The 15,330-nt window shown below is 42.3% G+C and overlaps 1 protein-coding gene across 2 annotated transcripts in view; it reads left to right on the top strand.

Moving 5' to 3' along the window:
• The window catches only part of LOC112564036, a 30,866-nt gene extending 15,856 nt beyond the window's left edge, over positions 1–15,010 (top strand). For both annotated transcript variants that reach the window (XM_025238590.1, XM_025238580.1), the window contains exons 16-23: positions 202–324; positions 829–1,067; positions 6,764–7,064; positions 7,656–7,810; positions 8,562–8,703; positions 9,275–9,374; positions 10,326–10,394; positions 12,019–15,010. In XM_025238590.1, the coding sequence (XP_025094375.1) occupies positions 202–324; positions 829–1,067; positions 6,764–7,064; positions 7,656–7,810; positions 8,562–8,703; positions 9,275–9,374; positions 10,326–10,394; positions 12,019–13,285 (2,396 nt within the window). In that variant the 3' untranslated portion in view covers positions 13,286–15,010. The remainder of the gene's footprint in view (positions 1–201; positions 325–828; positions 1,068–6,763; positions 7,065–7,655; positions 7,811–8,561; positions 8,704–9,274; positions 9,375–10,325; positions 10,395–12,018) is intronic.
• Positions 15,011–15,330: the final 320 nt, after the last annotated feature.

Here is a 15,330-nt window from a genome sequence, read left to right as displayed (position 1 = left end):
TTTGGCTCGCTCTACCCACTTAGCCGTCTACCCTGCATAATGTGTCCCTGTAAGCCTGTACACAAAGCCTGTTTAATTACTTAAGAGGTCTCTTTCTGGGGGACACGTGATCAGTTTTAGACCTTTTAATCCCATTTAAAGTTACCATACGACACTTTCTTTCCTTCTTTCATTCACTATTTCTATCCATGATAATGGCAGGTTTCACGGGCAGCATCTGTACGCTTAGCGTCAACTTCCGGACCCTGGAATTGTTTGCAAGCACCGACTGGGAGGGTCAGGGAATTGCCATCAACCGTCATAGCGTATCTGTAGAAAACATCAGTGAGTGTATTTATTTTTTCCACGAAAGCCAACAGATACATTGTAACAGCCTTGATTGTAAACTACAATGCTGAACACGGCTATGACATTGTCGCATAATATGGATGCAACGTAATCCAAACGGATTACTGCATCAAACTTGGAGGCCGTGCCTTCTCATCCTTAAAAGAAAGCGATCCCTGTGCATTCATGAATGATTAAGATTTTCAAATGCTATATTTTTTATTTTTGAAAATATAGGTATATAGTCTCTCTCATACACACACAAAGGGAAACAGAATGTTTCTATTTCTTTGTCTGGAAGTATCGCAATAAGAAAAGTTAAGTTTTTTAATACTTTTTTTCTCTTAGTAATTCCCCCAGAATCTCAAAAACTGTCTTTGGTACTTAAAATAGGTAGAGCAAGCGAACAAACCTGATAACGATAATTATAGTTATTCAGAGGACAGGCATCCATAGCATCCGCTCAGTCTCGTTTAACACTCAAGATCTTGCTGTGGGCAGATCCTATCGTGCAGATGCCTCACCTGCATGGTATATACTACTCGTCCCTCCGGCTGCCGAAAGCAGAACAGCTTTCTCTGCAGGTGACCGTCGCTGTGGATGAGCCGGACGGTCTACTGATGTATGTGCCAGGCGAGAAAGAGAGCAGCTTCCTGTCGCTGGGCCTGCGTAAGGCGAAGATGGACGTGTGTCTGCAGTGCGGCTATCAGCCCGTGTGCCACCTCACTGAGCCGTTCAAGGTTAGGCATTATATCGGTCAGTCGGTCTTTATGTGTGTCTGAATAATGTCTCGAATAGACGATTATCTGTAACTATGTACGTACGCTTGTATATTTGAGTGCGCTTTTATCTGTGTGTGGGAGTGTACGTCTGCCTGTTTGAGGATGACTATTTATCTACAGCGCAAACTAATATTGTCTACTTTTTGTTTTCATTACACTCCAACAGCACATATGAAGCGTTAAAGACCTATCCGATTGATCCAAGTTAGAAACTGATTTTGGTAGGTAGAGATAATATAAAGATATTCTGTAAACTTCAGCGCCTGAAGCACTGGTTTATGTATTATCTAATTTCGTAGTTGGTGATTTGCTTCTATAGTCAGACTGTCCTTCAAAATCTGGCTCCCGCTCGCGAATAACGTGCGACAACACAGCCGGTGAAGTCCCCGCTGTGTCTCGGTAAGCAGATAATGTCTAGAAGATGTATCGATTCAACGGGTTCATCAGACGATCTTCATTTTTCGTGTTTTAGTAGCAAAGACGAGTCTGGAACGCTGTTTATATAGCTGTGAATGTATTAAACCATACATGTTTGAACCCGAAGATTGTTAATGCTGAAAACCCCAAACACGATAAACAGCAGCAGATGACGAACAATTTTAGAATACCACATGGTAAGAGTGTAAAGTTCGTCCAGTTTTTCAAGCTGAAGGTGTCGATTATAATTTATGATTGTACGTTTACTAATCTACTGTCACAAAGCCTCAAGAGTGAAAATTTACCACTGGGACTGTTATATTACGTTTATGTGGTCGTAGTTGCTCTCATGTTATGGGGAAGGGGATGGACAGCAAAAAAGCATAAACAGCTGATCATTTTCATCCGTTTTTATCGGTCATTCATTGAAATTGTTTTTAATCTTTTCCCTCTGTGTTCTGGTTTCATAGTGTGTCCATGATAAGAGCAGTTTGAACATTATTGTCAATATGCTTTCTCAGTTAATTGGTGTGAAGGAGAGGGATTTAGCTTCCTTTTGTGACCACCAAATTATCAGAAAGGCATCCAGGAGTTTTTCCCTACCAGAACATGTATTAGACTGGACTGGTTGTCCTGTACAGGACCTGCTGACTATTGCTCAAAATAGGCAAGAGTGGCGGCCTTGTCAGCTGCCGCGTCTATCAATGTGCTCCACCAACGACAGGTGTCGGTCAATGGACGACTGACTGCTGTACTAGCAAGAGAATTTGTTTTAATGAGTTCAAGTAAACTTTATGTTATGCTTGTATGCAAATGTAACAGGAATTTGTAATCTTTTATACACTGCAGCCCAGCTGCTTAACCACAGATGAAGTGTGTGTGTGTGATGTTGGTCTCTCTAATGGTCTAGATCAGGGGTCTCAAACTCAATTTACCCGGGGGCCACTGGAGGCAGAGTCTGGATGAGGCCGGGCCGCATCAGGTTTTCCACAAGAAAAGCTCTTACAAAAACATTCCAATGTTATCAAATGTCTTATTTTTTGTGTTAAAAATTAACAAATTCATAAGAAAATAAATCAATTAGTAATAAATGAATAAATTGAAAATGAAAATATAATAATAATAATACAGCAGATATAGAAGAGCGGCAAAGCACCAGGGCAGATGGAATAACAGCAGAGATGTTGAAAGCAGATATAAATGTGACAGCTCCCAAGCTGACTGAAATCTTCAGGCAAGTTTGGGAATCAGGGCAGGTCCCTGTTGCGTGAAGACAGGGCTCATCAAGTTACCCAAGAAAGGAGATCTTGGAGACTGCAATAATTGGAGGGGCATAACACTTCTTTCCTCACCAGCAAGGTCTTCAGCAAGATTGTTTTGTCAAGACTGACGGCAACTCTTGAGAAAGACCTCCGACCACAGCAAGCAGGATTTCGCCCTGGGCGATCCTGCTCTGAACACATCTTCATTCTGCGACAGATTCTGGAGCAGAGCAACGAATGGAACACACCGCTGTACATCAATTTCATCGACCTGGAGAAGGCTTTTGACAGCATCCACCGCGAATCCTTATGGAAGATCCTGAGGCATTATGGGTCCCTGCAAACTTGTTCAGGTCATTGCAATGCTGTACAGCGATTTCAAATCCCAGGTTGTCTGTGACACGGAGCTCACAGACCCTTCAACGTCAGTACCGGGGTGAAGCAGGGCTGCATTCTGTCGCCGTTCCTCTTCATCCTGGCCATGGACTGGATCATGAAGACTTCCACGACAGTGAGAAGAGAGGGATCAGATGGACCATGACTATGACAGCAACAACAGCGCGACTTAGACTTTGCTGATGACATTGCCTGCTGTCACATCGCCACCAGACATCTTGGCTGAAGTCAGCACAAAGAAAACAGTGAACGCCAAGTCCAAGACAGCATCAAACTAAATGGAGAAGAGATTGAGGAAGTTGACAGTTTCACCTATCTTGGGTCCAAAATGTCAAACCGGGGATGCGGAGGTGGAGATTCGAGCCGACTTTCGCCTCACTCAGGAGCACATGGAAGGCAAAAACATCAGCCAGAAGATCAAGCTGAGAATCAAGTCAATGTGATCAGCACCTCCTTTCGGATAGAATCTTGGAAGATGACCAAAACATCAGTAAAAACGAACAGATGCCTCAGCGCATACTTAACATCTTTGGCCAAACACCATCACCAACGAAGAACTAACTGAAACGAGTCCATCACCACGCAGGTTCAACGAAGGCGTTGGCGATGGAACAGACCTTTCAGAGTCGCCTACGATGGACTCCAGACGGCCGAAGAAAACGAGGCCGCCCAAAGGAAACTTGGAGAAGAACAGTGGAAAGGGAGATGAAGGGAAAGGGCTGGACATGGGGTCACCTAGAGCGGGTTTCAGCCGATCGACATCGGTGGCGGACTCTGGTTGAGGCCTTATGTGCAACCTGATGCACGAAGAGGAATAGATAGATAGATAGATAGATATAGAAGACTGAAGAAAATATAGTTGCTGACCAGAGAAATGTAATTATTATTATTCAGATTCAAATGTCTGTATTAGCATTTCTTTAACATTTAACTTTCTGAACATGAATGGAACATTGAACATAAACTGTTTTGAACATGGCTTCTTCTGCCTACTTCTTGCTGCTAGAGATGTGGCAGCGCTTACTCTCGCATAGCCAAGCCACATTTGGCTTAAGGGAGGAAGCAGTTGAGACCCTCAGTACGGCTTGAAGATGCTCATCAGTAAGTCTGGATCTGTACTTGGACTTATTGAAGTTCAATGTAGAGAAGAGCTTTTCGCACAAGTATGTCCTCCCAAAAAGACACATGGTCCGCTTGAACATTCGGGAAAGCTCAGGGAAGCTAGGGGGCAATTCTCTCAAAAATTGCCCGAGCTTGTCTGCTTTTCCACTCACCTCCCTGAACTTGGCTTTGAGTTCAGAGTTGCACTGCAAGTCAATGAGCTCCATTTGAAGCACAGGAGGAGCATCTTGTACATAAAAGGAGTAGGGTCCTCAAAAATTTGAAATGTGGTGCTGTGCGTCTTGAAATCCGCAAATCTGTGATCGAATTCCTACTGTAGCTTCAAAATGACATCCACATACTCTTCACCACTGAACGGTGTGCCTGCATCCATGAGTGCCTTGCATGCTGGGAAATGGCAAAGGTCTGTCTGAGAAAGCTGGGCTTTCCATAACATAAGTTTTGTAGAGAATGCTCTCACGTTGTCATAGACAACACTGACAAGTTGCCCCTGACCTTGTAGCTTCTTGTTCAGTACGTTAAGCTCATGTGTCATATCAACCAAAAAAGCTAAGTCCATGAGCCATTTTGGATCACTTAGCACAGGAACAGCAACCCCATCTTTCTCCATGAAGGCTTTCACTTCGGCTCTCAACTCAAAAAATCTCTTCAATGTTTCCCCTGCTGAGTCAACGTACCTCGGTGAAGCAGAGCACATCCCCATATTCTGACTCCATTTCCTCTAAAAAAGCACGAAACCTTCTGTGCTTTAAGCCCCTGGATCTGATTTGGTTGATACATTTCACAACGAAAGACATCACATTGTCAAACTTCAGGCATTTGCTGCAAAGGGCCTGCTGATGAATAATGCAGTGCAGAGCAATGGCCTCCTCCACACCTTCCTCTTCCAGTTTGTTTGTTTTGTTTTTTTTGTTTTTTTTGTTTTGTTTTTTTTGAACAAGTGCCACCAGTCCTCCCTGTCATTGATGGCGCTCCATCAGTTGTTATTCCAACAAACCTCCTCCAAGGCAAACCGGCATTCTCAATGGCATCACACAGCTTGTGAAATATCTCCTGAGCTGTGGTCTGGCCATGCATTGGAATCACTGTGAGCAACTCCTCTATGACTTCAAAAGTGTCATCAACACCGCGGACAAAGACTGCGAGTTGGGCAATGTCGGTGATGTCTGTGGTCTCATCAAGAGCGACTGAGTATACAATATGAAATAATATATATGAAACATTTTGCTTTCTCACACAGTTGATCATAAATGTCACTTGACAGGTCAGAAATGCGCTCTGCTACGGTGATGGCAGAAAGGCTGATGTTGCTAAACCGACCTTTCTTTTCTGGACAGACAATACATGCAGCCTGTAATATGCACATTTTTTAAAATTCACCTTCTTTGAATGGCTTTCCTGCTTTAGCAATCATCCCACTAACCACGTAGCTAGCTTCGACTGCTGCGTCATTCTCTTTGGTTGCTTTCTTAAAGAAATTTTGTTGCCTCAGTAGATGTGTTTTAAGATTAGCAACCCGGCTGACTCTCTCATCTCCCTGGTATTTTGCATACTCCTCAGCATGTCTAGTTGTGTAATGATGTTTCAAATTGTATTTTTTGTGCACTGCAACTTTCTCTGTGCAAATAAGACACGTTGGGCTGCCTCTGTGGGAGCGAGAGAGGAGAAGATATAACAGTATCAAACTCGGGCCGCACTAACATGAAACTTTGATATTGAGGTGGGGGCCGCAAACTTTTGTCCTGCGGGCCGCAGTTGGCCCGCGGGCCGCGAGTTTGAGACCCCTGGTCTAGATGAAGACTGCGTGCTTTTAAGTTTTCTGTATACACCACTTACCTTAACCTTTTCGTGAACATAACAATTGTTCTGTTTTAATTTTTTAACTTTTGTAATTGAATACACTTTCCGAGTATAATTGTCTATAGTGATTAATAAAGTTAGTCATTTGCCATGTCTCATTTGGTACGTAAGAATGAGGAGAAAATACAGAACAGTTTAAAGAACTATAGTAGTGTAAGTTTTGAACAGATTTGCTGCTTTTCTGTCCCCATCCATAAAAGGAACGTAATAGGAACAGGCTAATAGACTATCTGAAGTTTTCACTAGTAATCTTCGATCTTTGAAGATGTTCACTCTTAAAGAAAGGAGAGATAAGAAGATCGCACTGACGACTGAAAGGCTGAAGGAATTGAAAAGTGAAGGTGCCAATGGCAGAGGGGATGGGAAAATGACAAAAGAAAGCAGAGATGCAGAAAGGGATATACCAATAACAATGGGGGCTATAATATCATCTTGATTATTGAATAAGGAAAAAGCTTGATTTGCTTGCACGGACAACAGTAATAAGTGGCCATTATTAATGATCGCTTCTCCACCGGCTCTCATAATGCTGTAATCGGTTGAGCCTCTCTGCGGGGAACCACGCATAACTACTGATATTGTGAATCATTGACCCAGGTGCACCAGTGGTACCACGTGGCGGTGACCGTGGACAAGCAGGAAGTGGAGTTGCGGGTGGACCAGGGCAAGGCTGCACAGTTCACCTGTTCCGGCTCCCCCTTCGTGCCCAGACACTACATTCATATCGGAGGAAGAGACGCCGAGCACTGGAGGGCCGTGGAGCACATCACCAACTATACGAAAGGCTTCTTTGGGGCCATTGGTAGCCTTCTTCTTAACGGCCAGTCAGTGTCATTCAAGCACGACCCCATCCTAAGCCGTGATGGCAGGCTGAATCCATACGGCTTTAGTAAAGCTTGTAAGTTTCTGCAGAATTTCTCACGGGTTCTTTAGAATATTTTTTTCTTTCCTTTGTGGAAAATCTACATCAAGAAACACTATAGGAAATAAAGAAAAGATTTAGAAAAACAGAAATGATAATGTATCTTTACTCCTAACTGTGTGTGTTAAATGTCTGTATAAGTATGCATGCCTGCCTTTGTGAGCAAAAGAAAAATTTCTGTCTTGGGTCTCCTCGACAGACAATAAAGTCTGATTGGATTTGATTTGATTTGATTTGAAATAAGACAACAAAAAAAGAGCGCGTAAGGAATATTTTGTTTTCTACAGCCACTAAGAAAGTAAAATGGCTACTTAAGAATGCTGACTGAGGTTGGGACTGATCATTGTTGTTGTTGTTGTTGTTGTTGTTGTTGTTGTTGTTGTTGTTGTTGATGATGATGATGAAATCTTTCCAAATAAGTGAGTAATGTTTATGTGCGCAAGAAAAACATTTTCTTTTTAAATGGCATTTTTATAGACTTCAAAGATTATGCGGCTGATAAAGGAGCATGATTGACTGCAGGAATGTCTGAGCGACTGACTTACTAATGAACCTTTGTTTTGGCAGCCCGCATCACGCCAGTGTTCGAGCACAAGAGTAGCATCGTCAGCCTGCACTGTGAGATTGATCCCTCTGAAGGAAAAGAGGAGAGGGTGCATGTCATGTGGCTGTACTCGGACACCATCATAAGGCCTTCCGCCTTAGTCGAGATCATCGAGCCCGTATGTCATCTTGAGAACTTTTTGTACACATTAACCTTTTGTACGCACTAATGTACGCGTAGATTGTAAATTATTCCTAACTTGTATTTTCTAAGTTGTACCTCATTTTCATTGCTATTTCGTCATGGAAACAGGGGAGTTAAGTAAGAGGTAAAGCTCTTTTGCTTTTGTTGTGGTGTTGTTGCTGTGAAATTAATGTAATGAAATGTGCATTTTGCTTGAAGGGCAACAAACAGCTAAAACCGCCAAGTATGCTTATCTCATTAGAAGACTGCCATGTCTCATAAGAAGGCTGATGCGTTTACTGAAGTTCAGATGCGGAGCCTGATTAATATGTCTGATTCCGCATTTTCAAAGCGGCTCCTCTAAGGAATCAGTAACTGTCTTTTCTCGGATTTTCGCCGTCTTTCGGTTTGCGATAGAAGTTATGGAATTCATGTGACAATATTTTGGCCTCTCAAACGGATAAGGGACCAGTGTAGAAAATATTTCAGTTTCTTGCAGAAGTCCCGGATAGATATAAATTTCTTTTTTATCTACAAATTTATTTGTTCCAGAGAGTATTTTGGAATCAATTCACACGGTTATAGTCAACAGTAATAAAAATCGCATACAAAGCATCAAAACAAACCAGAACCCCGTACAATCACACAAATCCGAATACTCTTACACGCATGCCAGGGTTCAGAAATCGTATGACCGAAACCAAACCAAGCAGACATACTTGAATCACTCTAGGATGCATGTGCAGGTTGGTGAACCCAATAAAATAGGGACTCTTTTAATGCAACCGGAGGGACACAAGGAGGGGCTGTACTCATGCCTGATCAGCAGGGACGGCCGCCTGGTGTTGACACATGTGTATCCGCTTTTTCGCCAGGCTACCAGTACAGGTCAGTGGGCTGTACAACTTATTCTTAATAGACACCATTAGTTGCGATCGTTGGGAGGTACATTGTACACCTGAAAAGAGACAGGTCACTGGGCTGTACAACATATAATTAATTGGGGACAAAGATACGTAAATTTTGGTCAGTAGGCAATACAGCGTAGAATAAACAGGAATCTAAAGAGATAGCGAACGCAGATTTGTGAGCATGTCTCATGATCTAGCCAGTTGCAGCATTGGCACGAATACACAACCACGTCTGTTTTCGTAGACTACACTTAAACAGGATACAGACAGATGAGCCCGTTGTCGATAAGTTCTGTTGAATGGAATAAAACGCACAATTAAGGAACCGACAGTGCTTTTACATTCCTTTAATACCTTTTATCCCCGTGTCAGTTTATACACTCACGCGCGCGCGTCTGCATGCACAATCCCTCCTCTCATTTCTCACACCTAGATGTAAGAGTAAACAAACTGTAGATTATACGTGTTGTGTGAGGCGCTTGGACTAAATGCTGATGACGTAAGGTAATGCAAGATGAAGTAATGCCGATCTTTGGCCTCTTCCATAGATACCTACGAGAACCAGATAGAGTGGCTGTCCCTGGCACTTCTGGCGATCTTCCTGTTTCTTGTGGCGCTCATACTGCTTGCCTGTCGCAACCGGGAAAGGTCAATCAATCAATCAATCAATCAATCAATCAATCAATCAATCAATCTCAAATGAATATATACTAGGCAGATAAAATTGTGACAGAAACATACTATGATGAAAAAACAAGGACAGAATCGTAATGTGAGACTGCACCGATAACGCAGAGGCAGAGATAGGAGGTAGAGGAGAAAGCGAGCAAAGAAGGAGAGACAAAGACCGAGAAAGCACTTGCGACAACCTTCTTTTTATCTTCACCGAAACTCGAAACGCCGTACCTCTGTAGCCGAAAATGGTCTGTCACTCAAGTTAGGGTGTATCAAGAGTACAAATGTTCCACTATTTTGTTGCAACTCTTCACACGTGAAAAGATTGGCTCAAATTAAGCAGTAGATTGAATGTTGACAATAAAATCACAGCTAAAATAGCTAACAGCAGAAAAAAACCGTGGCGAAAAGCTGGCCACGAGAAAAGTGAGGCCTCACTTCCCATAAGCGACAAAAAAAAAAAAAAAAAGCAATTAAAGGATGACCTTTGAAAACTTTTTTAAGACAATGAAAATATTTCCATTTTGTCTTTGTTCGGAAACAAAATAACCAACGGATAAAGCTAGTGGGCACAAAGTCTGTTCAAATGCTTAATTTTTGTATATTTTCAGGTCGTATTTTAAATACAAATTATGTATTCAGTTTTTTTTTAAAGTGGTAATTACCAAAGAGTTCTGTTCTATTTCATATTTGACCGTGTGATTTATGCAATCTTGAAAATATATATTTGCTTCCTTAGAATTCGATCAAGCTGATATTTTCCATATTTATTAAATTCCCAGTTAGATTTACCCAGCCTTAGTAGTCTAACCCTCTGGGTAAACGTGCTTTATGAATAGGAGCCCTAGATTAGCAAAGTCTTTGTCGTTATACTTCGTGAGTTACTGGCGCGTCCAATGCTTAAATTGCAATCTGTCTGCACAGTATCCTCATCTGTCTGGGGCTGCGAAAAAGACCACCCAAGTTCATGGATGAGAACGCGACATTGCTACAGTAAGTGAAAGAACCTCACTAACCCACACATGTTCCTGAGCTAGGTCATCTGCGGCTGGCCTAAAAACGTGTGCAAAGTTTTACAGTGACAAATGAGCATGAGTATACTTGCTTCATCGGTCATAAGTATAGTGGTGTTTTCCTTCAGGACTTAAAATAATGATTTATGTGTATAACATACTTTAGTCTGTAATAAAAAATGCTTAAGTTAAAAAAATTTAAGATCACCAACATCGAAATAATGGTTACATATCAAATATTCATAAGTGTAACATTACAGTTTAAAATAGTGTCTTAAAAGTAGTATTTACATATTATTACTTTCATCACAATAAAATAATTATATTTACTTATAATAAATCAAAATCCCTTGCAAAAAGAAAGTACCATTCTAAGCTAGACACAAAAGCTTCCGGGTCACTAGCCTCAGGGCTTCTGCTAAGGCTTAACTCTTTGAGGTCCCAGGGACCCATTCTTCAGATTTTTAAGGGGTCCCTGTTCTTCGCCCAAATTTGAAGGGGACCCCATCGACGAAAATTGAAGGGGTCCTCCGAACTTTAAATGCATACTGCACGCAATTTTTTGCGTAAGCAGAAGCCCTGGACTAGCGTCAGCTACGTCATGCACTGGTGACTTCGAAGAATTCAATGTTCAAGGACTAGTAAGCTGCAATCTAATGATTGTGTAAATCTCAGTGCAAGATACCATTTCCCCAAATCTGGGTAAGTTCCCATATTTAGTTCTAGAGATATACGTATACAAACATGTCACACCACAGAAAGAAGACAAAGTCGTGATATGATGTGCTAAATTACCACCTTTCCCGCTTTCCCATTGGCTGAAGTCTTCACAACGTAAATGGATCCATCTGACGTCCGTGTTGTTGACCTGGCAGTTTATCCAGATTTTGGTAAACAAATTATGCACTGAGTTTCACCCAATCGTTAGACGAACAATCTGTAGTCTACTAGTACTATAATATTTACTTGTAGCCATAATCTAAGTCACAACCTCAACAGGCCTTTCAAGTCAGGTTGGAAATACTTTTTCGATAGTATATTTAGTGCCATGTCATGTCCTACTGGGTTGTTCCATTTTCGAGTATGTAAGGGTGCATGTCAAGAAAATGTCTTCTGCCTCATTGTAGTCATATAGGAAATTTCCAAAGCGCATCGGCTAAACAGAACGAAGGTAGATCCCCATTATTTTCATGTAGTTGTGGTTGAAAAAGATAGCTGAGCTTGCTGGGATTTCGTGGAGGTGGAAGGAGAAAACGCTTGAAAGTAAAAGACGCTCGTTATTGTAATTAGTTCAGTGTCGGAGAAAAGACTGGCTAAATAGTTTTTTCAGTCCCATAGATATAGACTGTTCTAAAAGCCTTTGACTTTTTCCCACGTTTCCTGGTCTCTAAAAATTGTTCTGGTATTTACTTTGTCTCTCTACAATCATATCTCCATTCTTTCAGCACATAACACATATTTTATCCAATAAGTCTATCCATTCGTCACTTTATGAATGTGTATACTACACACACAGACAGGACCCCTCCTCTACTGCTTATCTCTCCATTCCTTTCCTTTTCTTCAGCTGCCTATTAATAATACTCTTCTTTCTAACCAAACAGAAAAGAGGTGGAGCTGACATCGGATACGGAGACAACCACCACGACCTTCGAATCCCACCATCTCGCCATCACACCTGGGGTGGTCTCCCGACAATCTATGACCGTCCGCGACGACATGAGAAGGCTGAGCCAGGACCGCCGCTCTTCCTACAGCCAAAAGTGTCCGCCAGAACCCGTCACCTACACAAAATACTCATGTGACATTATGCCAAATGCGGACAATGTTTGGCCAGATTCAACCGAGGGTTTCCAGAACGTAGAGGCATCGTACAAAGGTATTCCTGAGGACGACAGTCAATTTTATTTTAACATCAGAGGCGGGATGCCCTCCCGACGATCTTTCATCCTACGCAATCACAGGGTTTGGCCAGGCAAGGACTACGCAGCCAACTACAAACAGAACCTATCACTCTGCCAGTGTCCACCTGAACTTGTCACATGCACCGACATGGAAAGTACGTCCGACGCTATATCATCCAGGGAAACCGTTTGTCCAGATTCAGCCGTGGGCTTCGAGAATGCAAAAGTCTTACATGCCGGTGGTCAGTCTGCTTTTAGAATTACCCCCGGCGTGGGCTCCAGACGATCCCTCACTGTCCGCAACGACTTGGTTGGGCCTGGCAAGGACCGCCGCACCACCTCCAGCCAAAACGCGCGATTCTGTAAGTATCCGCAGGAACCTGTCATTAACAATGACACACAATACTCGTGCGACACTATGTCGCTTACGGAGACCGTTTGGCCAGACTCAGAGAGGGGCTACGAGAACGCAGAGGCCTCACATGTGGGTATTCAGGGCGGCAAAAATCAATATGCTTTAAGGATCCAGAAGCAGGACTTCAACAACGTATCCCAGCCTGCCAATGCCAGCAACCTTCGACGCAGGCTTTCTTCCATGGTAGATTTTTCCATCCATGGCATGTCTTCGCCTGACATCGTCGCCACCACGAACCCCAGCAGGCAAATGAACAATCCCAGTCGGACATTGATGAAACAAAGCAGCCTATGGCGAATGACAGTAGGCACGTCACGAAGAAAAAATGCTTATTGGAGGACGACCATCGGGACTTGTGTCATGCCATCGGGGAGCATAGCCGCAACCAGAGCCAGCAACATGAAAAGGTCAAGCGGCAGGCGCCTTGGAAAAGATTCTTCCCAGAGCGCCATCTCAAGCATCTGCAACAGGGGCATCTGTTTCCCCAAACTCCTTCGACAACAAACTTACATACACAGCAACAGCAAGATCCGCTTTCTAGAGTTTCTTTGAACTGCGAACAACAGCAGAAGCAGCAGCTTCAAAATGCAGTTTAACAAAAACAACAAAATCTGAAGCAAGTACAGCATGAACAGCAACAACAAAATCCTCAACAGCAGAATAAGAAGGACATTTGTTCTTAAGAGTTTTGCCGAGAATAGACCCACAGCAGCTACAGTAACAACAGCAACCCTGCCAGGAAAAGCAGGTCCCAACGCAGCAACATCTACAGACGGGCCAAGTAGCTTCAAACTTGTCTGCTAAGAGAGTCACAGTTCTCCAGACAGTTCACCCGTGGCCATCCCCTCCCTCTACTCACAAGTGATTTATCTTTTACGTCAGTGTATACTCAGCACTCATATATATATATACACACACGGTGTGGTTTGCAGGCACTTGCCCCTGTCTTTATCCTTTTCCTTTGTCTCTGCTCCACTTATTGGTCTCTCTAAATCCTCATCCTATTTCCTTCCGAATCTGAGCTACAAGCTGGACGAATAGACTGGTATGAAATTTTTTTCTCAAGTTTTTTTTTTTAAAGGAAACGCGTTGACCAAAGAGCTTTAACATAAAAGAGATTTATAAACAGACAAATAATTTTTTAAAGTTTCATCATGGAAAGCTGCATTTTTAGTCGCTGCTGAGCCTAGATTTGCTGCTTCACGCTTTCGTCCCGGCTTCAGTTCGTTGGTTATATAAAGGCATGATGGCACGAACTAAGCCTGATGAGGAAGCCTAGTTCAATGACCTGGCTGCCACCTGATCCCCGTCAAAAGACTTGCCTTTCTTTGTAAGTCCACGCACCTGACGAACAGGACGAGAAATGAGCTCTGACCGTAGCTTTGCCGTTCCTTCACCGTGCAAGGCGGGGGTGAAAGTCAAAGGTGTGCACAGACTGCTACAGAAACTCCTGCGGTATTTCAATTCTTTGCGCAGGCAAAGAATCTACAAGTCATACATACCTGCCGATGGAACAACAGCGTGATCACCTGATCGTGCAATCCTGCCAAAGCCAAAATGCTTGCTTAGAGAGCTAAGAAGGAAATATAAGGTCCAGACGATGTAACTACGCGGACTTGAAATGATTGTGCTAGGACATAAATATTGATAGTTTGTCAAATCGATCGTTCCTTCCACGGGTCTACCTCTCTAGCCATCATGTCGGGCAGCTGTGAAATGCGGAAAAAGACTGTAAAGATTGGTCATAAGTGTCATCACATTTCTTTGGCGAGGGGTGTATAGGAAGGGAAAAAATGATTGTTTCATAAAACCAATACTGATATCAAACGAAAGTACACTTTCAAGGACAAGACTGGAATGAATCGAGTTATTGTTTTTTGGACCGTGACGTTGCAAGACTTGGAATTACTCTGCCGACTGTTCTCCAGCGCATTTGAACAATGGATAATTGACCTTGATATACTTGATTGCAGTATTGTATATAAGTGCTTTTACATGATGCGTGTCGTGTCGTTCGTATTTTGATGGTATTTACAGGATATGAATGTTAAGTATAGAGACTTTTTAAAATAGTCGACCTGACGTTTCGACCGTGACTAACATTAGGTTTTTCTCTTCTGTATTCAAGAAGTGTGGTCAAGAGGTCATGTATTCATTCTTGATACAGTTTTTTTTCTGAAAATATTTTACAGATGTTTCGTCAAAGTCTACATAAAACTTTTGTGTTTAATTTACATGAGACGTTTGGTTACTTCAAATATACTATATTACAGTCTGCTTAATTCTTTTTGCTTTGTTTTTGGTTTGTGTTCAAAATCGCTTCTTAACATGGACTATTTTAGAGAATGCAAATTTTAAACTAAAGAAATCGAGCATAAGAAACATCAAGGCATTAGAGAACAGTTGATAAGTGTCCGATGAAGCTGCTCGCAAAAGAATATCTTGAATAGGTCTTTATGCTTACCCTAATGGCATACTCAAGACGCTTCCTAAAAATAAATAAATAAAATTTTACAGCATAGTCCATAGAAAACCAATAACTTTGTACAAAGCACATTTGTCACAGTCATGACACTAGGAACCCCTACTTGCAACAG

This window comes from Pomacea canaliculata, linkage group LG1 (genome assembly GCF_003073045.1).
Source record: "Pomacea canaliculata isolate SZHN2017 linkage group LG1, ASM307304v1, whole genome shotgun sequence".
NCBI classification, from domain to species: Eukaryota; Metazoa; Mollusca; class Gastropoda; order Architaenioglossa; family Ampullariidae; genus Pomacea; species Pomacea canaliculata.
Note: the sequence above shows the minus strand (reverse complement) of the source record. Positions and strands in the feature narration are given on the sequence as shown.